At 37.7% G+C, this 24112-nt stretch overlaps 1 protein-coding gene across 1 annotated transcript; it reads left to right on the forward strand.

Annotated features, from left to right (window-relative positions):
- The first annotated feature begins 1336 nt into the window (after positions 1-1336).
- On the forward strand, positions 1337-5003 carry LOC133843840 (protein kinase C, eye isozyme). The gene is made up of 11 exons (XM_062277576.1): positions 1337-1721; positions 1932-1963; positions 2020-2214; positions 2663-2791; positions 2852-3008; positions 3061-3289; positions 3345-3742; positions 4055-4256; positions 4324-4512; positions 4572-4712; positions 4773-5003. The coding sequence occupies exons 1-11, from the start codon at positions 1420-1422 to the stop codon at positions 4923-4925; spliced, it is 2127 nt and encodes a 708-aa protein (XP_062133560.1). The 5' UTR covers positions 1337-1419; the 3' UTR covers positions 4926-5003.
- The last annotated feature ends 19109 nt before the right edge of the window (positions 5004-24112 follow it).

Genomic DNA, 24112 nt, shown 5'->3' on the forward strand with positions numbered 1-24112 from the left:
CTCTATTTCTATCGTTCTCTCTGTTGCCCTAGCAGCAATTTTTCATGCCAAAAATGTATAAATTAATCAACAATGGCATAGAAATAATCGACATTGTTGGCGAATATCCGCACACACACATTCACTCTTACACTTAGACAGTCTGCTGCTTAGCACACAAACACACACACACACACACACACCCGCATCAGACATTTCCTCTGTGATTGTCTTTGGCATTGTCCAAGTTTGTTGACGTCCCCGTTCACAGACAAACCATTGACGTCACAGCTGCACATGCACGCTGCTCAGCACGCATACACATAACATAGAGAGCGGGTGCCAGCTGCTGATTTCAGTGATTGCTGCCTCCGATTGTCGCATTGCAATGATGCTTGAGGCACAAGCATAAGCACTAGCATCAGCTAGCAGCTACACTTGACTGACCTTCCTCAAATTGTTTACACTTATCATGACAAATGCTTTTACAAAACGTTGGCCAATTACCAATTTTTGGCGTACTTGCAGCAATTCGTAGCTGTAAAATGTGCTATTGGAGGAAAACATTAATGTTGAGCAAATAACTAGCTTTGTAATTTCAACTCTAATTAACACAACTTGAATTAAATATAGTCTTTATGATTCCTGAAAATTTGGTTGTGATCAAATTAAAATACTTATGTATGGCTAACAATCTGGTATATTTTTTTACTAAATATATAATTTCGTATATTTTTAGTATTTTTGGTAAATTTTTAAATAAATACCGCTCAGTTTTGCTCTTATTCACAATGGCTAGCGGGTATGTGACAGTCGAGTACACTCGACAGTAGTTTTCTTACTTGTTTAATACCAAAATAATGAAAATTTAAATTACATTATAAATTGTTGTGTTAATAAATACATATATTGACATAATATATATCAACCTTTAAATTAATATTCTATTTCATGATTCTAGATATATTTTAATTGCTTTATATTGCTTTTTTTTATATGTTGTATTTTGAATGAAAAATAAAATAAATATACCAGAATATGTGATATTTTGGTATAAGCCATATTTTCAGCATATATTATTATTTAAATATATTAATTTGGTATTTTTTAACGATAATATCTCTTTCGAAGTTGAGAAAACTCGACGGTAGCTATCTTACTTGTTTTGTTTTGCAATATTTTGCATAGTTGTTAATTAGTAAAAGCGCAATTCATACCAGTACTATACAAAAATAAAATGCAAGTCCGAGCATAAGTACTTTATTGACCTCTAGACCTGGAGAAGCATTGCAACTGCTGGGGACTAACTTGGATGGCTTCTTTTGTTCAACAGCGTTTAACTATCGACTGCAGCGGGTCAGTTGACAGTCGCGCGTCGAATAGCGCGGTATTGCCTGAGGCAATATTTCTTTTGACATCCTTGGAGTATCCTTTTGAGCCATGGCGGCCGCAGCAGTGGCAACACCTGGCGCTACAGTGCTACCCACAGCAACTGCGGCACCAGCAGGTCCTGCCGCACCAAAAGCACCGGCGGCAGCTACAGCAGGAGCTGCAGCTGGTGGAAAAGCACCAGTTAACCTGGTGGAAATCGCAGGGGAAGCGAATATTGTCAACTATATGAAGAATCGATTGCGTAAGGGCGCCATGAAGCGGAAGGGTCTGGAGATTGTGAACGGACATCGGTTCACAGTGCGTTTCTTTAAGCAGCCAACGTACTGTGGCCACTGCAAGGACTTCATCTGGTGAGTGAGCTGGAGGACCACAAAAACCGCAAAAGATAAATATAGCCACGACCCATTTATTTGTGCTGTCGACCCTCGGATTGTGCAAGTTTCTTATTTTTTGCCGCTTGCTTGCAAGCGCTGCGTCGCCTAATTTAATTAGCATTCTGTAAGTTGACACGTTTTGTTGCTCTTTGCATTGTTGCATGCGGCGCCGTGGATAATTTTCAGGGGCTTTGGAAAACAAGGTTTTCAGTGCGAGGGTATGTTAAAGAATTTCTAGCAATTCAAAATTAAATTTAACAGTTTTGCTACACAGAATGCCGCTTTAATATTCATCAGAAATGCTGCAAATTTGTGGTTTTCAAGTGTCCTGGCAAGGACACCGATTTCGATGCTGACTGTGCGAAGGTGAAACACGGCTGGATCTCGACCACATACACAACGCCCACCTTCTGTGATGAGTGCGGCATGTTGCTTCATGGTGTTGCCCATCAAGGCGTCAAGTGCGAAAGTAAGTGATGGATGAAAGTGAAATAATGAGGCAAGTCCAGTGTGGCGAGGAGTAAGAGCTTAATGCAAAATTTTTGGTAGTGCAGAACTAGTTTAGGTTTAGGGAATTTAAATGTTCGGGTTAGAACCAAATAGCGCTTTGATGAATCCAACTGTGTCTCCTTGTTATTATATATATTTATTTTAAAAGTTTTATATTATTATTATTATTTCATCTCTCTCAAATTTGGAGGAATTTTAAAAAAAAAACTTGATCTACTTACTTCTAGTTTTTATAAATCTTGTTTAGTTGTTTAAACATACTAATTTTATTCTGTTACTTGTTGGCTGATTTGTCTGATCAAGGATATATATAATTTATGAGGTGCGAGGTGCTCTACTCTAATCGTTAATTATAAAATAAAGCTGCCGTATACAAATCCTTACCTATTTATCCAATTACGTCGCAGACTGCAATTTGAATGTGCATCATCAGTGCAAGGACCAAGTGCCGCCCATGTGTGGTGCAGACATCAGTGAAGTGCGTGGCAAGCTGCTGCTTTATGTAGAGCTCAAGGGTAACAATCTCAAAGTGGAAAGTGAGTGTGACCTTTAAATTATTGAACAGTTAAGTTCAATCTCTCTGTAAATTTTTGCAGTCAAAGAAGCTGCCAATCTTATTCCCATGGATACCAACGGCTTCAGTGATCCTTATGTGGCAGTTCAAATGCATCCCGATCGTTCGGGTCGCACTAAAAAGAAAACCAAGACCATACAGAAGAACCTCAATCCTGTCTTTAACGAAACCTTGACCTTGTAAGTGACACTTGATGGCTTCAGAAATTATACTTATTTTATTATTTTAAAGTGAACTGCAGCCTCAGGACAGGGAGAAGCGACTGCTGATTGAGATCTGGGATTGGGATCGTACCTCGCGCAATGATTTCATGGGCTCATTCTCATTCAGTCTGGAGGAGCTGCAAAAGGAGCCCATCGATGGCTGGTACAAGTTTCTGTCCCAAGTGGAGGGCGAGCACTACAACATTCCCTGTGTGGATGTCATTAATGACATGGCACGTCTACGAGATGAGGTCCAAGTGAGTAGAGTCTGCTTTTCCAGTTGCAACCAGTTTATTGACGCATCTTGCGCAGCACGAGCGTAAACCGAATGAGAAGCGTCGCATGGACAATAAGGACATGCCGCATAACATGAGCAAACGGGACATGATACGTGCAGCGGACTTTAACTTTGTTAAGGTCATCGGAAAAGGATCCTTTGGCAAGGTCTTACTAGCTGAGCGCCGTGGCACTGACGAATTATATGCTGTGAAAGTGCTGCGCAAGGATGTCATCATTCAAACAGATGACATGGAGCTGCCAATGAATGAGAAACGCATCCTTGCACTGTCCGGTCGACCTCCCTTCCTTGTTGCAATGCATTCTTGTTTCCAGACCATGGATCGCTTGTTCTTCGTCATGGAGTACTGCAAAGGAGGCGATCTCATGTATCACATGCAGCAATATGGACGTTTCAAGGAGTCAGTGGCCGTGTAAGTTACATACATTTTTTTTCCGACCACTTTTCGTGGATCAAATTTTTTTTCTATGGTCACGATTATTAATATTAACAAAAGTCATAGAAGTTACCTAAAAAATAATTTTATATCGCAAAAAAACTTCATTCGGGTTTTAGTTGCTTTGGTTGTTTCTGTGGGTTCATTTGTTTTGGGATTGAAATATCTCCTATTCACAATTAATAATCAAAGAAAGATCTTACAATTTTATGGAGTTCCTTTCGGTCAAGAAAACTCGACTGTAGACTTCTTACTGGTTTAATATATTTACTGAGTTTTCTTTTATAGTTTCTATTCGGTGGAAATTGCAATTGCTTTGTTCTTTCTACATGAACGTGAGATTATTTATCGCGATCTAAAGCTTGACAATGTGTTGCTTGATGCCGAAGGACACGTCAAGCTGGTGGACTTTGGGCTCAGCAAAGAAGGCGTCACTGATCGACATACTACACGCACTTTCTGTGGCACTCCCAACTATATGGCACCAGAGGTGGGCTTCTACTAGAAGCGTATGAATTTTTATCAAGAAAGCATTTTTGTTTATCATTTGTTTATAGATTGTGAGCTATGATCCTTACTCGACTACGGCTGACTGGTGGTCATTTGGAGTGCTGCTATACGAATTAATGGCTGGCCAGGCGCCTTTTGAAGGTGAGGATGATAATGCCGTTTTCCGAAATATCAAGGAAAAGAAGGCTGTCTTCCCCAAGCACTTTTCACAGGAAGCCATGGATATTATCACCAGCGTAAGCATAAATTTAAAAATATTCTAATGACTATTAAAAGTTTTGATATTCTCCCAAAGTTTCTAGCAAAGAAACCTAACAATCGTCTGGGAGCTGGTCGCTATGCCAAGCAAGAAATTACTACACATCCTTTCTACCGTCTAATTGATTGGGATAAGGCCGAAGCTGGAGAAATGGAACCACCTATTGTGCCCAAGATTGTGTGTTACTTGACCGATATAATAATCAACTCTTTTTAGTAATTCCTTAATTTTTTACAGAAACATCGCAAGGACATTAGCAACTTTGATGATGCTTTTACCAAAGAGAAAACCGACCTGACTCCCACAGATAAGCTTTTCATGATGAACTTGGATCAAAATGATTTCATTGGATTTTCGTTCATGAATCCAGAATTCATAACCATTATTTAAGCTTTGATTCTATTGTGAATTCTTGAAAGCTCCAAAATAACTGGATAATAAAACTTTGCGTTAAACTTGAGGCAAAAACCTGGACGCGTTAAAGCTATTTGGAAGCTTTCGAGCTTTAAAAGCTATTGTATAATCGATAAGCTTGGCAATATAACAGTTTTAGATTGAGACAAAAAAGAGAGCAGGCTTTGCTCTATGTGCTTTTCGCTGTTAACTGCTAACATTTCAAATCCCAGATAGTAAATGAAAACAAACCCGCACTCCTGGACGAGCAGTCTCTGAATAGAGTCGCCAAGTCTCCGAGCTGCTCAGAGTCACCCAGTTACCCAGTCGCATCGAGCTGAAGCTGCTCAGCTGCTTCCACCCCAGTTTTGACCAGGTGAAAGCTAACGATGAGGTTTTTACGGTTTCCCCTGTAGCATACTACTATATACATATGTATGTATGTATACTGAACTTTAACCTTCAAAGGGGAAGTTCGCATATGAAATTAGTCAGGGGAATAGACGCTAGATGAAACTCACCATGTGCTTTGAATTCTTAAGACGACGCGTCGGTGTTGTAGACCAACAACTGCGGTACTTGTGTCTGAGCCTAGTTGGCTAATTGAGTGACCTGCTGCTAAATGATGAACTGGCTGTTCAGCATTTGACAGGTCTTGTCAAATTTAATCATTTGCTGGGAAAGCAGTGGTGGGTGGACAGGTCGTTGGGCCTTACTTGTTGCACCTGTCACACGTTGATTTACCATGACAATTAGTCAAGGCTCTTGAGTAAATTAAATTTATTTCGCACTTTAGTTGCCATTTTTGCCACTCGACCACCAGTCTCCCAGTCCTCCACCGTTTTTTGATAGCCACGAATAGCTGCCAGTGGCGCGCTCAGCTGTAAAATTCTTCGAAAATTGTTTTCCTGGCGCCCACACTTACACACGCATACACACTCACACACGCACACTTACATACCTATATACTAAAGCATAGACACACACACATGCCATGGGGCAGATGCCTTTTGCTTTATTGTGGCTTTACATGAAAACTATGGCATCTGCGTTGTTCGTGGACCCTCGCAATAGTTTTCGGCAGAACAAATATTTCTTGGCTCGTCTTCCATAGACATTTTAATACAAATTCCATGGCCAAAATGTTGGCACAGCCAACAGACACACAACGCTGCTTCGTTAAAGGTCAGACTTCAGAAAAAAACAACAATAAGCTAGTGGAAATTGTGGTATGCTATAAAAGTGGGAATTCGCAATGAAATTACCCAATTTGAGATAGCCATTTGACAGGTATTTGGCTAGTTAGATCTTGATAGCACTATTCGCTTTAAATAATGGATTGTGCAATAACGAAAAGAGAATTGTTTGATGTTATTCAAGACGCGTGCATCATCATATTATAATTCCAATTTTTTAGATCGATTCATTTAATCAGCGATTATATATCAAAAAGTGCGTAGAGTTGTTCTGTATTGTAACTTCTTTGGTCCAAAATGTCAACCTACTTATAGATCAACTGTTAGACCTAGGAGGCTGTTTTATTCACACAACATATATTGATGCAAGCATATTAAAATAATTCTTAATAAGATATTTCTAAATTTAATTTAATTTAGCTCACCATATTGAATTAAAATAAAATATAAGTTCTTGTCATTTTCTATATACAGCACAATATCAGTGAGGGTATTTTAGTTTCGATTGTCTAATGCTTTTGTTCTCACTTTTCACTTTCCGTCCTTTTCCCTTCGCATCGTTCGACTTTAAAGCTATTTGCACTCTATTAGTGGCAATTTACAGCTTTTACGTGCACTTTTCGTGGCTGTTAGGAACGTTGCAAGCTTTTCAATGTATTTGGCTGAGCATTGCCCTGGTTGCCCATTTCCTGTTTGTCATAATGCTGCATTGGTAGCGTTGGGTGACGAGCTGCCGAATGCTTTGTCTGCAGCTCTCTTTCTATCACTTCTAATGCCTGAGGCATTCTTTTGACTTACGCGAAAAGAAAGATGGAGCAGAAGTAGTAGAAGAAGGGAAGCGGGGACAACACTACGCATTAGGATGTACTAAAGTGCTTAACACAATATAAATAATAGCATAGCAGATGACAACGGATGGCTGCGGATGTATGTATATAGCAGTGGCAATAGTTGTGGCTAAGGCAGTAGCTGTAGCTGTAGCTGTGGCAATTGGAAGCTGTTGCGTAATAAAATGGGACACAACTGAGTGTGGAATATCCTCCTCAGCTCGCACAACCCTGAAGCTCATTGCTTCTGTTGATGCTTAGGAAGCCTTGACCTGCCACAAGATAAATGCGCCGATAGATGACACTCAAGTAGTTAGTCCAGAGTACAGCATGCATAAATCAGCACTCAAAGATTTCCATCTCAGGCTAACTAAGACATAAACCACAATTACGAGCATAGCAAAGCTCCGTGATGAGTAGCAATCGACGTAAATAGGGAAGTGAAAATGCATGTATAAACAATGCATGTATAACAATAAACATGATTAGTTATATAATTTTAATGTGAGTATAAATAACATAGTTGTGGGGTATCAACGATGGTGAATTAGCAATCTGATTTTGTTTAAATGTACTCGTTTAGTATTTCTGAACTTTTATAATTATTTTCGAACTTAAAAAATTATTAATTATGGTAGGACATCAATATAACCACAACACAATATAACCATTAAATTTTACAGTTTTAGATAAAATAAGTAAGATAGCTACCATCGAGTGTGTTCGGCTGTAAAATACACGCTATCCATTTTTAGTGAAAGCAAAACAATAATAAATATATCGATAAATAACGGAATTTACCAAATGACACATTTAGTATACTGATATTCAGTTGCATTCAAACTTACGAAATCTAATATTATATAATTGGTATACATATATGTATGTGTACAAAATATTCCAGATTATCAGATCTTGCGAGGGCAATAGTGCGAATGCCAAAAATCTAAAACGAACTTGAGTTGCGAGTAACAATAAATAGATAGACGGGACATGCTAAAGTTAATGAAATTATTAGAATTAAAATTTGTAACACTTTTTAGAGTCGAAAAGAAACCCAAACATTTCTCTACGAATCATTATTTGCGCTTCTCTATGGAAATTCATCAATTACCTCAATTTTTTCTAAAAAATATTTCCACTTTAATTTATTACGTAGAATCTATTAACCTCTATGAACTACATGAATTGTTCGTATTGAATTTCTAGGCATAGATAATACAATAATTAATCGTCTGATTATGAGTTAGTTTTAGCATGCATTAAATTAAAATTCTTCCTTTTAATTATATGATTAATGGTCTTTTCATAAAGCTTGTATTTGTCGTTAAGAGGCTGGAATGGCAAAGCTTAAAGAAAATATCACAGCAGCCAAGTGCAGGGTGCTGAATAGCTTATCTAACACATAGCTACACTCACACATATTGTAGAGAGGCACATTAGGAGCGTGCCCGCATACAATATGGCATGTAAATACTTAGATATTTATGCATATGGTTTTGTCAGTTCGTTTGCCAGGGACAGCGATAACGATAACGATAAAGATAAAAATTGTTACGATTTACGAAGTGCGTTTCATATTCATGTCCCATCTCAGTGCCATTTTCAGGCCCTGCAGACTTCTCGTTCCCTTGACGTCCTTGCGAGTGCTGCCCGTCCATCTTTTTCATACACTGTCACTTCCGTTTCCGCATGAGCACCCGGCCCCGGCCCCGGTCTCAGTCTCGGGCTCGGTCTCTGCCAGTGGCAGACTGCTTGTCTTTTTTGTGGCACACCACTCTCAGACCAGACCAGACCAGACCCTCCCTCTTTATGAGGCTGTTGATGGTTGGTCTTCCCACTCTGTAGGCCCACAAAAGCCACAAAATATTGCTCAAAATTAGCCGAGCTCAGTTCAATGTGTTCTTGCGACAATGAATTTGATCCTCTCAGGTTAATTTCATTGGTTACACTTTACGCTAGTTGTTGATGTTGTTGCTGTTATCCTCTGTAAGTGCTGCCTAAATATTTAAAGCTCTATGCCCACCAGCCTCCAGTTGCTCATCTGCAATGCAAACATGCCTATGCCAGTGTTTGTTTTTGCAAATGTATCTCAGTCTTTTTTATTCCTATCTGCATCTCTATCTCTATCTGTAGATATAAACGTATCTGTATCTGTATCTCTTTCTACGACTGTTTTCTGTATTCCCATTTTCGCCCCACTTCACGGTTCCCTCGGGCATGCGTTGCGCGCTTTCAACACTTTGACAAACAAACTGTTGCCGTGTGCCCTTGTTTGCTTTTATCCATTTTTTGTTGTTCTTATTTTTTTTATTTTTTTGTTTCTGCTACTGTCATTTAGCTGCCTCAGAGGCAGCACAATACGCTCGCTGTTGCAGTTTGCAGTCGTCAGGCGGCAGCCGGCAATTTGGTGAGTGCACAGCTTCAATTTTAAGCCGGGACTCGGCAGGCTTCAGTGCCCATCAATGGACCAAAACGATTTGCATTTTCCCCTCCTGTCAAAAGCACAACTCAACAGCTGAAAAAACAACAACAAAATATGCACAAGGTGCGCATTTCTTTTATTTTATTATATAAACAAACATAGAACGCTTTCATTTTTTTTTGTCATTTGCAGCAATGCTTTAAATTCGTGACGCAAATTCTATTCCCTCATACTCTTGTAGCACCATCAACAAGAAAGTTTGTTATTCGGAGGTTGCTAAATTTAAAATTTCAGAAAATTATCATAAGGAAACATTTGTAATATTTATGTTTACATATTTACATACATACATCCAGATTTTTAATTAGAAATTTATACCTTTAATTTTTTTCACATAAAATCGAGGCAATACAATTTATGTAACGGCTTAAAGTCGTTATTTTCCACCCTAAAATTTATTCACTTTTTCTCTTATTATGAATAATATTCTTTCTATTTTATTTTTTCATATTAATTAATTTAGAAAACATTTTAGCGTAGCTATAATTTAATATTTCCAACTTCACATTTATAGATACTGCAGTTAAAATTCCATAAATATTATATAGTGCTGTACATAGTCAAACTCTGGCAATCATTTTTGTGTCTCTCAATTTACTTTCCCTACAACTATGAATTCAACGTAGAGATGGAAACATAAACAGAAGCCCTTGGGCAAGACATAAAATACTTGGTCTAGTAAGCAACGTATGTCATAAGTAGTTCTGCGGCGGAAATGTTGAAAATAAATGCGCAAGCAATATTTGAAATTTCATTTTTGTGGCATTTTTTTTATATCTATATTTTTTTTATTTTTTTATTGAACGACCTGGACACGGCACGAAGAGAAAACTGAACGAGAAAAAAATACGACACGTGGACGCATGTCGGCAAAAAATTATGCAAATTCTGAAAAGATTTCAGATTTCAGTGGAATTATTTGTAGCATATTTGCTTTTATTTACGTGTTTGCTTCTGCTACGTTTGTTATTCTCGTGTATTTCATTTGATTACGCATTTGATGACCTGAAATGTGAGATGCAGGATGCGAACCGAAATTATTCCGCAGTATACATTATATGGAAATATGCTCGAGAGGCGGGATATGCAATTGTGCGTAGTATAGTAGCTGGAAGCGAAAACAAACTAGAAGAAGAAATAGTTACGCTTAAAGCATGGCTTTTAAAGCACGCACAAGTCATCAATTCAGACACTCTGGCGACTCGTAAACCAAACACACAAAGTCCTTGCTACTGACAGTGGCGCAGCTTAAAAAGGGGATATTCAAATCTACTCACTTGCACTAGCATTAAAGATATGCTAGTTAAGTGAAGTGAACGAAATGAATAAGTTTCCATTCATCGTTCCTTTTGTTCAGTTGCTCAAAATTGTTCGAAAGTTCGTTTTTTCAGTTGTTAACTTTTAATGTTTACACCATATTTGTACCAAACGCATCTGCTTGATGTTATTCTATAATGCAAAGGTTTACACTGTAAACTTTACATCAAAGTCGTATTATTCAAACAGGTGTTTGGGGGTGAAAAAGTTAACAAACTCAGACAGGAATAATAATATCAAAAGTCAATTACAGAGCACACATAAAAATGATTGGTTACACCAAATGATTCCAAAGAATCCAGCAATGAAGAATATAGTAAATTTGCAAGTGAACATGTGAGCGAATTAGCAGTGAGTAGTGAAGTGAACTAAAAAGAATAACTAGAAAAAGACTTGTTCACAAGCTCTTAAATGAGCAGATTACTCTTTTTCAGTTACTCTCGAGCAACCCAGCACTAATTCACTATTCCATATTTTATTCATTTAGGGTTTCTTGTCTTCCACGAGCGTTCATAGGTTCTGTAAATTAAATTTTCACCATAGAAATTTAATGTAAAAATGCAAACATTTATGAAACTGAATATATAATAAATATAATACTATAAATTAATATAATAGTGTACCTACAAATAAAGCGAATTGAAAAGGAGGAACGTTAAATAAGTAACGAACAACGCTAACTAGTATTAACTTTAGCACCCTCTTTAGGTATTTTATAGGATGTCTCTGGCTGCTTTTAACACGCACATGTGCACATTTGTTGTATAGTTAGATTTATACCATACACACATACATACATACATATATGTAGTTGGTTTGGAACGTAGAGAGCAGTCTCAGCTTCCCCCTTTTGCATATTTGCCTGCTGTGCGTCTCTTATTCCCAATCCCAAGTCAAACAGCGCGCATGAAATAATTATGCAGACTTTACTTTATACATATATGCTACAGGTAGTAGACCCCCAATCCCAGTCCCAGTGGCAGTCCCAAAGCCAACTACACGAATACACAAGCACACACAGCTACATATTGTGTATTGATAACTATCCGGTGTGTGCGTGTGAGTGTGCCACGGCAGCTCTCTTTATACTTGGGCAACTTTAGGCGCATTTAAAAATTTCCGCACGATTCGTTTTGTTGCGACTTTGTTCGAGCAAGTTAGCTCAGCAACAATTTTATTGTTATCTGCTGCAGTGACGTGCAGCGCAGAATATATCCAGCTGGTGGTCAGTCGTGTGTTTAATTAAAGTAGGCAATGTAAAAATGGAGACGTTGTCCGAGGCAGCTCATTCGATTGCTATAAACGAATTTATGACACGCTCCGTCATAAAGTTATAAACTGCAATAAAAATAACAAAATCACAAACAACAACAGCGAGTAAAATAAAAGACCAACTTCGCAGTATTTTCTGTTGTAGCATAAAAGCGTCAATAGAATAGACAAAGTAACTCGGCTAAGTTGCTCGGTCGTTGCGCTCGTTACGCTTCAGCGCACTTTAAAAGCGCACTCTGATGGCGTTGATGTGTGCGTGTGTGTGTGTGTATGTGTGTGTGCTGGTGTGTGGGTGTTGGTTGTGGACTGTGCTATCTAACGGCGCAATGGGCGATGCTTGCATCAAAGCAATGTCCTGAGCTATTTGGCTCACTTTTATTTCATTTGATTGCCCGCGCGGCTAACGCGGCGTATGTGTTGCCTTTTTTATACTAGTACGCAGACGGTTTTAGGGGTATATTATGCTTATGAGATGCTAGTAATGCGTTTGCGAAGGAATTTATACGACTGTTATGATTTTAGGCCACTTTATTTAATATATGTGCATATTTTAAAATGATACTTAAGCGAAACAGACACAGATTCTGGGGAATGGCTTAAAGCAAACGAAATGAGTAATCTTATAGTTGGTCATTTAAAACGTATCAAATGTTGCATATTAAAAAGGCTAGTACTGCAAATTTTAGAAGAATGGTGCAAAGAAAAGATAACGAAAAGATAATTGGGCAGTCGATCATCTGAAACGCTTTATTTTAATTTATTTTCAATTTGTGCAACTGGTTGGCCATGCCGATTTGGGTATGCGTGTGTGTTTGGGTGCTTAATCAGGCACATGAAAGGGCTATTTTGGGCTATAAAGACTTCATGGTCTCAGCCCAAACTGTTGCCTCTAACTTGGTGACCTTCAATCGCATATTAAGCACGGCGATAGGGTTTTCGTTTGGCTTCGGTTCTGGCCGTGGAAATGTTTATGGCATTACGTGTGCGTTTTCATTAAAGGATGAAGCAAGGAAACGAAAATGGCAAGAAAGAAATCAAGAAAACGATGGAGTTGGAAAAAGGTGGGGAAAGCAACCCAATGAGCTTTTAATAAAAATGCACATAAATTTTTTTTTTGGCCCACCTTTCAACGTTAACTTAAGTGCCAAATTGTTCGGCGTTTATTGCCGCTTTGCAATGTTATTCTTACAGCCATTACTGAGGGCGTTGATGTGGCCACATAATGCCAAATTGTAATATATTTAAGTGAATTTTTCATGAATAAAATGTTGCATATTGGGAATGTAAATTGTACATATTTAATTTATTGCAATATTAAGCGGTCCGCAAGTTCAACCATTAATTGCTCCCCGCAGTGCACTAGAGGAACTCTTTTTCGCTGTCCCTAAGTACTTCATTTGACTCAAGCTGCCAATTTGCAATTGACAAAATGCCAGCGAAAGACAATTTCATATTCTTTCTTTTGTCAATTTCGGGACAAAACATGCGCCCAGGAGAGCACAGCTCAAATAATGGAGGAAAATACTAGAAGAGAACACAATAGAATATGTGGACCAAGATTATTCCCATCTGATAGTGTAAATACTGAGGATGGTAAACGGCTGAGGAAGCTAAAAGTGATTCGCTGCTGCGTTTGTTGCATACCAATGAGAATAATATAAGCATCATGAGATTGACAGATTGAGCCATGAGATATACAACTATGTTAATATGCGAGGGTGTACAAAGAAATTTCTAAAAATGAGAATGTTTCTCATGAGCAAAGAGAGATTTTAAAAGACTCATCATAAAGTTAAATTATCAATTCAAACTTAACAAAAGTAATTCTTTAAATGTTTGGTGGGTAAAATAAAATAAATTAAATTAGTTAAATGAAATGCATAAAATAGTGCTAATGGGATTACTAATGTCATAAATTGCATAATACGTAAAGATGATTGAAAATTCAATTTCTTTGATAAAGTCTAGATATTTTTGTATAAAGTGAAATGATTAATTGTTGGAAAACACCTCTTAAATTTATATGTGTACTCGCTTTTATGTGCTGACACTCTTTCTGCTCTTTTCAATAAGCCAACTGGCTTACTCTGCGATTCCGCCCTCTGGCAGAAGTCAGGTGTGTTATACGTTTCGTAACTTTGATTAAAAATTCATGTCGTATACGAAATTCAACGAGTCGCAGGCATATTTATACGACAATACGTATGTATATACTATATGGCATATTTGGAATCTCTGACTGACAAATGAAGCAGCTGGCTACGGATTTCTCTTGATGCTGTTGCTGTTATTATTATTCTTTTCTGTTGTTAATGTTGCGTGTAAATAATGTAGGCCATAATCAAAGGCAAGCAAAAGTAAGAGTGGCAAAAAGGTCAAGTGCGAAACAAACAACAAACAACAGATGGAGATTGAGAGAGAGTGAGAGAGCGTGCAATGAAGATGGAAATGAAAATGAAAATGAAGATAATCGGATTGAAGATGATGGCATCCTCCATAAAAGAAAACGGAAAATCGCTTAATTTGTGCTCCTTAATTGTAAGGGAAATCGTCGCTAAAAGGTGAACAAGATGAAAAGAGCTCCAGTGTAAATACAAGGAAAAGCGAATGATGCGATAAACGAGTAAAGAGTCGCTCTGCTTGACCACTCGGGCGTATGCGCAATATGCGATGTAAAAGGAAAGAGAATAATCAAAAAACAAATGTAATATTATTGATAGGGAGCAATGTCAGAAACCAACTTTTAAGAAGATTCACTGAATGCCTTTAAAAAGTAATTTAAAATTGATAGAAACGACTTTTATTCATTGATATTAAGAATGATATTCAATTAAATATTAATTACAAGAGTGCATGTAATAATTTCTCCATTTACCTCAAAGAATACAATGGAATGCATTCAACTGGTGTCCATACAACAAATAAAGTCAATAAGTTCAACTGCAGCTTAGAAAACTTGACCCAAGGCAAAGTTTACCATATTGTTTTTGAAAAGTTAACCAACTGTTCTGTTGAGCATAATCGCCATTTACTTAGGATAATCGCTTTAAGGCCAATTTGTAAGTTGATAACAACAAAAGCAGCAACAATGAGTGCCAAGGTCTTAACTGCAGACTGCATAGTGAAAATGAAACTACGATTCAGACAGAAAATTGAATGTGCTGCCAACTGGTAATCGTATCCATCATCATCAGTAGCAAATAGCCTTCGCACTAGTCATTATCGTCTTGATTATCATCATCATGGACCGACTCTGTTCTGAAGCGACTGCATCAGCTGCAGGCACAAGAAATAATATAAAGAAGAGAAGAACAAAAAATATATATGTATATATAAAAGACAAACGGTTTCAACTTTTTTGTGTTGCTTGCGTCCCCCTTTATAAGCAAAAATTGCTCAATTGAAAAGGAAAAAGGCATCTGCAATGGGAGAAGGGCATCAACGCTGCGCCGCCATCAAGGCCTTCCACATCAAAACTTTTCACTTTTCGGCAATAGAAAACTTTTTCAGGTTCATGTGGGCGCTTGCGTGTATGTAAGTTATGTTGTATGTGTTTGTCCCTGACAGCAAAATAGTAACAATTGAAGTAAAGAAACAAATTAAAACCTGCACTAAAGATAAATTTTAAAAATTAACATGTTTAAGAAAATTTACCAAGAATTAATGCAAACAATATTCACTGATAGATAATCGTTTATATTCGAGTTTTCAGAATTTTTTTTTTAAATTGTAAACATTTGATTTCAGATTTACAAAATTTTTGAGAGCACATTTTCCTTTACAAATCGTAATTAATGCGGAATTAGTTTTCTGGAAAATCAGTTTATGCTTAGTTTGTGACATTCAGTTGCTTTTATTTTAACCACGCCATTAAAAGAATCCGTTGAATGCGATCGTGGATAATTATTCGCATGTCTCGTTTTTGGCATTTAAAATAAAACTACCTCGCGATAGTAATTTGTATGCCTCGAAGACACTTATCGAGTGTTAGGATTGGATTAAATGCAAAACAACGCTTTTTTGGCTAGAACATTGCGCATATTTTAGTATTTTTGCGGAATATTGTTTATTTTAAGAAGTCGAGCACACTCGACAGTCGCTAAGCTAAGTTGTTTTTCCTTTCATTTTGAAAAACGCTCACTCGCTAAATTTTTATTTGCATTATTCCAATAAAGTGTCCTAATTATTATATTATCAAACATGATTTGAGACTACAAAGATGTCTTGATACTTACATAAGTGTCCGCTTTAAAAAGACCTTAATTATTGATTGTGGCAGCTGCTGCTGTTACTTTTGGTTGAAAAGTTTGTTTGTTGTTGTTTTTGCAGCTGCAAAGCAGCCAACATTAATTGCACAACTATTTTAATCAGCTTTGGGCCAGAAGGAGCGACCAAGTTTCCGGGTTGTCAAAACATTGCTGGCAAGCTTTCATAATTTTCAATAAATTACAACGACCGAAAAGCCACGCCCACTCAAACCCAAAAGCGTGGGCGGGCAAATATTTAATCAGTTGTTGCCAAAAAGTCAGCGAGCCACACTCAAAAGACGCAAGGCGCTGCTGCTATTTGCCCACCATAAACAACAGCAACAGCAAAGAGCAAAACTGAGCAAAAGCAAAAGCAAGACGAAGGAGCAGAAAAAACAGTTGCAGGCTGCGCGCAACGGAAACGGAAATGAGTAAAGAGAAACTGTGTGAACAACGTTTAGCAACAGCGCAAAAGGAAGAGAAGAGCGGGACGGAAAGACTGGGACAAAAAACGGAAACAGCAACAGACACAAAAGCAACCGAAGCAACAGTTCAGCTGTAAAATATTAAACGAAAATGAGGCGATGGGCTGTGACTGTTTCGAGACTCACTCTTTTGCTGGATACTAAAATACGAGTACAACAAACTGCCCTGAACGCAAAAGACAGACCGGCAATGAGATGAGAATGGGGGAGCACTGGCATAAAGGCAAACAAATCAGCCAAGTTGAGGCAGTTTTCTATACACACTCGTACTCTTCCTCGTTTTATCTGAAAGTGTGCATGTGTGTGTGTGTGTTGTGGCTATGGGGCAAACTAAGCGTACAAGGGAATGGCATGTTAGTAAGCAAAACATGTTAACGCTAACATTAATGTTTACTTCTGCCTTCTGTGCGAGGCAAAGGCACCGGCAAAGGCACAGCAACCAAAGAAACACTGAAAAGCTTCAAGGCTAAACGACAAACGAAAGGAAGCAGAAACATGCAAGCCATGTTATGGGAATAAAAATAACATGTTCGAAACTGGCGCAAGTCGCGGATACATTTTGTGGTGATACCCTGTGTATCGCGGTGTTCTTTAAGCAATCCTTTTTAAGGGATTTTTAGAAGAAAGCTATAGACGAACGTTGAAGGTACACATATTAAACGCATAAACAAAATAAGTTTCTGAGCTAATTAATAAAATGTTAATATACAAATTTATGACTTATTATATTACTGGTTTATTTTTTTTTATACCAAAATTCTTGAATTTATAGAGTAGTTTTGTTCAGATATTATGAAGTTCATTATAAAATGGCTTAACCGGACCTGTACGCGAATGCGAAGCAAACGACCACTGATCGTGTGAATGGAAATCTAATTACTTAGCTTCCAAAGGTCGCGAAAATAAATGGACTACTCTTAACTATAGTAGATATTTAAGGGAATTTTTCTGTATTTTATGAAATAGTTGTACGCATGTTTACTATATAAACAAGCAAGAAAGCTACAGTCGAGAGTGCTCGACTGTGAGATACCCGCTACCCATTTTGAGTAAAAGCAAAATATAGCGGTATTATTTTCAAAATATACCGAAAATACTAAAAATATATTAAATGGTATGTAATATTTGGTATATCGATATAGTACCACATTCAAAATATACCATAGACGGCACAATATACCAGATTGTAAAAATTTGAAACAAATGCTGTCGAAAAAAAATTATAGTTTTATCTCTTATAGTCTCTGAGATCCAGTGTTTCATACAGACAGACAGACAGATAGACGAAAATGGCTGTATCGTCTCGGCTGATGATGCTGATCAAGAATATATATACTTTATGGGGTCGGAGATGCCTCCTGCTTCTACCTGTTACATACATTTCCTGCCGACAGAAAGTTATAATACCCTTTGTGAAAACCTTGGTACTTATGTACTATTTATCCTAGAACATTGTATTTATATTGCATGATAGGCATTCTCTTAACTCTATTTTTTTAGAGAGTATACAAATATTTGTATCGAAAAGAAACCACATCTGCCAACGCGGCAAACTGGAAAACTTAACCAGTCGACTGCTTTGCCCTACACCATAGTTAAAGCCAAATGCAACAGCAACCACGTCGTCAAATGCCACCAAATGCGATTGACATTGGCCACTTTATCGCAGCACGTGCTCAATGGGTTTGTTTTTATTTATACCCGTTACCCATGCGGTGTAGAAGGTTACTAAAACTTTGTGGCAACAAGAAAAGCAGAGACGAAACCAAACTTGGCTATATTTGTGTATATACTGCAGATCAAGTAATCATAACCTCATTTAATAGTGAGAATCCGCAATTAAGAGTACAATTAAAATAAAGCAAGAAACAATTTGACAAAGCACAAATCACTGGCTTCAATAATTTGAGGTCGTGCAAATGTAATGGTATATGTTCATATCAAATATACAATATTTTGGTATATTACAGAAAAGTCCGTTTTGGACTACCTCAAATATACGCTTATTAATTTAACAAAATGCGTAGCGGGCATCTCACAGTCGAGCACATTCGCCTTAGTTTCTTAAATTTTTTGCGAAGCGCCGCATGTGGTCAGAAGGATCTGTCCCAGTTTGGTGCTGCTGTTGCTTTTCAGTGATGGCGTTGACAATGAACGCATTTTACTGTTGTGATTTTTGGCTGCCTTGAGGCCAAAGCCGGCCAGCTGACTGGACTGGTGCAAGACAGGATGTAGCTGCCCAGGATGTCGCTTGCCACTGTGCATGTCATAGTCAATGCCTGGCAGCTGCTTAAACACTGTAACGCGGTCACGTGGTTGGATGGTTGGTAGCTGTAGCTGTTGCTATTGCTTAACGGAAACACCGCAGGAATTTAAGTGCTTCCGCTTTCAGTAGTGGCACAAATAGAGCATGAGCTCAAGAATGGGCACGAGGCACGAGGCGTGGCACGGTGTGTTCTCAAGATAAAATCAATAATCGAAATCATAACCAGCACAAGCACTACTACCGTGTGGGGGCGTGACTTGGCTGGAGTGTGTGGCCCGGGTGTGTGAGTGTGTGTGTGTTTGACAGGTCAAGAAAAGAACCCACAACCAAAAGCTGCTGGCAGCCTGTCGATGTCGAAGTCGATGTCGATATGGATCATGTGGTTGTGAGTAACTGCTCCCTTTGCTGCTGCCCTTGGCACAGCAGTTTCGGTAAATGCCTCACATAATTTTGGCATTAATAAAGGAAACGAACTGAGCAAGTACGAGCAGCAGCAGCAGAAGGTTCAGGGAATTGCCAGCACAAAACGAATTTTTAGTGAATTCATTTTGGCCAGGAAAAAGAAAAGCAACGAGAGACAGCGCACAAATAAAATCAATATAAATAAGTGTACCATAAAAAAAAAAATAAATAAAAATGAAAAGAAAACTTTAAAATACCGTCAGATGCATGACTGTACAGAAACCTTTATGTGGTAAACAGCTGCTTCTGATAGCCTTCGGCTGCTGTCAAAAATGTCCTCAAGTAACAGTGCAGGAATGATGATGATTCATTGCTTTCCTTACGTTGTACGCAGCGTAGTTGTAAAATATTTAAACTATAAAATATCAAAGATGAAAAACATTCCGACGACGCTGAAGGAGTAAATGTTTCTTAAACAAGGTAAATACATTGTTATAGTAGGCAGGGAATACATACATATGTGCCTACTAAATGTGCAAAAGGTAAAACATTATGCCTTTTAACGAAACGCTGACATTTAAATGCCCACATTAATTATACGCACCATAGCACCAAGAACCCCAAAGTGTTTTGCTGTAGTCAAGGCAACGCAACGCTGATGTTAAATGAGCGAAGGTAGCAAGGAAAAGTTACTTCACCTTAAATGCGAAATAAGAGGAGGCGTTCATTTTTTGTGTGTGAGCCACATTTGTTAATTACTTTTGCCATAGACAGTTTTGTGTGTGCTCGTGTTTTGTGCTGACCTCAATGGAAAGTTTACAATTTACCATTTTCCATTCTACAGCAAAGTGCGGCTCAGATTCGGCTGAACTTTGACAACTTAAGGCAGAGGCTATGGCTATCAACCTAACAGGCAGACGGACAGGAAAATGAACAGGCGGATAGACGAAGGGACAGAAAGACCAACATTCTGGGAATCATCGTGGCAGCTCAAGCTCAGCTCACGTGGGTTTTGCAAGTGGGTGGATTTACAACCACCTGGAAAAGGCCATAGGGCCGAAAGCTGGGAGTAAAGGCAATTAAAAATGCGTACTGCTAAATGAAAATTACAGATTTCTCAGCTGTCAAGCAGCATTACAAACAATCCACCTTCTCCTTCTCTCTTCCCCAACAAACAACACACTCCATGGGGGCAGCCCTGTGGCAATGTATTCAATAAGCAAGCGCATATAAATTAACCATTAAGGATTTGCCAGGCATTCGAGAGGCTCCAGCAATTGGCAAGCAAACGGGCCGCAGAATACAAACAAACTGTGTAAGGAAATTAACATAAAGAATGAAAATAACAACGCCGATGTTGAAATGCTCTTACATATTGCCTCTTTTACTTTATACAGATATTCATCTCGAGATAATAAGATGCTTAAAGCTTCTCAGCATTGTCGTATGTGAAATTTACTGCTTTGAATTATTAAAATTGAATTGCGGCGCATGCATAAAAATGTTATGTGATGGGAATGTGACAATCATTGCTGCTCTTTGTCATCGTCATCCTTCTTCTGCTTCTCCTTCTGCTTCAGCTGAATACCTTCATCTCGGCCATTGAGTGTGGGAGTCGCTGGCGATTAATCAACTTCTCGTTGCGAATGGAGTTCTATGTGATATTTTATTTCTTGTCTGCGCACCATGCGTAATTATGTGCTGTAATCAATATACACACGTACACACACACACATAGCTGCACCCATACAGCCACATTACAGCTGTTGCGCCTAGAAGTCGACTACAGTCTTTGCGCTGATGCATGACAATCGTAAATTCAAATCAACTGCTGAAATTGCCTGATAAAAATAATGGCTGTCATATGGCAGAGCGCGATAAAAAACGAAAAGGAGACACCAAAATCGAGAGTCAACCAGAGAGAGAGAGAGAGAGAGAGAGAGAGAAGCAAAGAAAGTGTGTACGTTAAACAAATGTGAATTTATATGTCTTGGTAGTTAAGTTGACAGCCAAAGGCTGCTTCCCCGCTTCAGCGTTTTGATTGCTGCCAATTTAGCTGGCCGGCATTACTTTTAGCACATAATTATATCCTTGGCCCATGCAATTACGCTGATACTTGGCCAGACACCCGGTTGTCCCAGGCCAATGGGCTGAAACCCGAGGACTCAGATGGGGGCGCGGCACTTAAAGTCAGCAAAGTGTAAAAGGGCGCGACTAGCTTTGCTAACTGGTTGAATGGACTTGACACAAGCGATAATCAATAATGTGATTGGAGCCGAGCCAAGTAAGAAAAAAAAAAACTGACAACCTCAGCTCAATTCTGCTGTGCGATTGACCTTAACATAAGTTTACTTAAAGTTGACCGATTGCGGTTGTTTTTGCTGTTGTCTATCTCAATGAACTTGTCCGAATTTGGAGTTCAGTTCAATGTCTCTTTGCAGTCAAAAAACTTATTACTTTCTGTAGCATTATTCAAATGTAAAGTTTTCAGCTAAATCATTTTCTTTGCCAACAATACAGTTCATGAACCGCAAATAAAAGTTGAGTTTTAAGAAAATTAATTCTCAAAATAGTATTCAAGACGAAGAACAATAACTTTGGAAATATTTTATTATTACTCCTATACATATTTTTATGGTAATCTAAATTAAATGATTTCAACATTTTGTTATTCTTGTTTAAATGAACTACAATTTAAATATTTCACAAACTAAACATAATATTGATTAAACACATCTTAAAAGACAGACATATCATGAAAATGAACTTCCATAAAGTTTTCTGATTTACCAACTATAACATTAACCCTAGATAAATGAAAACATGATGTACTAGTCCCAAATCTTTAGTCTTCACAAATTACTAAATTGTTATGCAATCGTGCTTAAGTGTTAATATGCTGATTTAAAACAAAAAATTAATTTAATTTATTCGATAAGTATTCAAGTTTCATTGCATTGCTCAACGCATTGATTTTATTTTATAAAAATTGTATTTTTAATGCATACATATTATAAAAGAACTGATTTCCCAATAAATGTTCTCAAAACAAGCATTTTCAGAATTTACCACTGAGCTTCAATTCAACTGCAATAAATTCAATAAGACAATATTTATCAATCGTTTGACGGTGAGGTAGTTTACAATCATCGCTTTCAGCGACGGAAAATTCGATGAAAAACTTGCAGGAAATTAAATCCCTGCCAGAAAGTGAAAGATGCAGGAGATGGAAAACTATATACGGACAATATGATATCGCATCGTCAACAGACGTTTTTAGTTGCAATCAAGCAACGTAAACAAATCTCAAGTGTCGCCATTGCTTTAACCATCGCCATTTCCATCGCCAATGCCATTCGCATCATAACCCAATGCTATTTTCAGAGTTGGCTGCAGATGACGCTATTGCGCATTGAATCAGCTCAATGGCGAAGAAGATGCCGCGGAAAACAGCATCGCATATCGAATACTGGAAATTAAACACGCAACAGACCTTTTACGCATTGAATAAGTTGTTATTGACGTTTATACGTTCTCAGTTGCAATTCAATTTAAAGACAGCTCATAATGAGCATCCAATGTATTCGCAATCAATTGTTAAGACACTTCGATTCATGGCAATAGACAGTGCACTATCACATAGCCACTCAACACCGGATAGTAGTTTCTAATACTACCAAACATCACTTCCCTAATTGCAATTCCGTGTTCTTGGTAGTTGCTGATAGTGGACGTGAACGAGGCGATTCATCATTCACTTTTCTCTCCCAACCGATTTCACCTTTGCCGCTCAATTAGTTAAACAGCTCCTTTAGCAGCCCTTTCGTCCTTTCGGTGCTTTAAGTTAGCCAAATATTTCATTGATTACTGCTCAGTTACATGGGGAGAGAGAGAGCACTTTGAAAAGTTTAACAGCTGCCGCTTGTCGGGTCATTATAAATGGCACCTAACTAACACACACAGTCAGACATACTCGTACTCAGATGTCGGACAGGAGAGACCCTTACAGACACTTGGGCAACACTTTCATTTATCTTATCGAACGCACTGACATAATTTCTTTTACTGCTCTAGCGACGCCAGCAATACACTATTACCATTTATATATAGTCCTTTAAGAAACGTTTAATCCTGGATGTTTAAGTATGCATTTATGTTAAGATTATATTGTTAAAGTAATCCTGTTTGAAGATTCGAATTATAATAAATATAAAATATTAGTTAGAAAATACTCGATTCTATCGAAAATTCTATTTTGAAGTTCGAATATATGTAAGTACTTAGAAAATAAACATTTTCCGTATTCATTTAGAATTAAGTTGTTAAATTAATGCTGTTTGAGGATTAAAATTATATTGTTAGACTAAAATATAATATTATCCTGCAAAATACTCTAGTGTATTTTTGTGAATTAACGAATTTCAGAATCTAAAATGTACATTATTTTTTTTGGGTTACGACTAAGACGGCCGAAATTTGGAGAATTTATTATGAGCATTTATTCCGAATATTTCCCTTTGTAGTACATAGTCAGTACTTTACTAAATTTTAATGAGAATTCAAGTTTTAATTATGGATAAATAAATATTTAAAATATTTTAGGCAATCCAATTAGATTTTTAATTACTGTACTTATGTAAGTTTTAATGAGAATACAATTTTTAATTATGGATTCACTAAAATAAGC

The sequence above is a fragment of the Drosophila sulfurigaster genome, chromosome 3 (assembly GCF_023558435.1).
Source record: "Drosophila sulfurigaster albostrigata strain 15112-1811.04 chromosome 3, ASM2355843v2, whole genome shotgun sequence".
NCBI lineage: Eukaryota > Metazoa > Arthropoda > Insecta > Diptera > Drosophilidae > Drosophila > Drosophila sulfurigaster.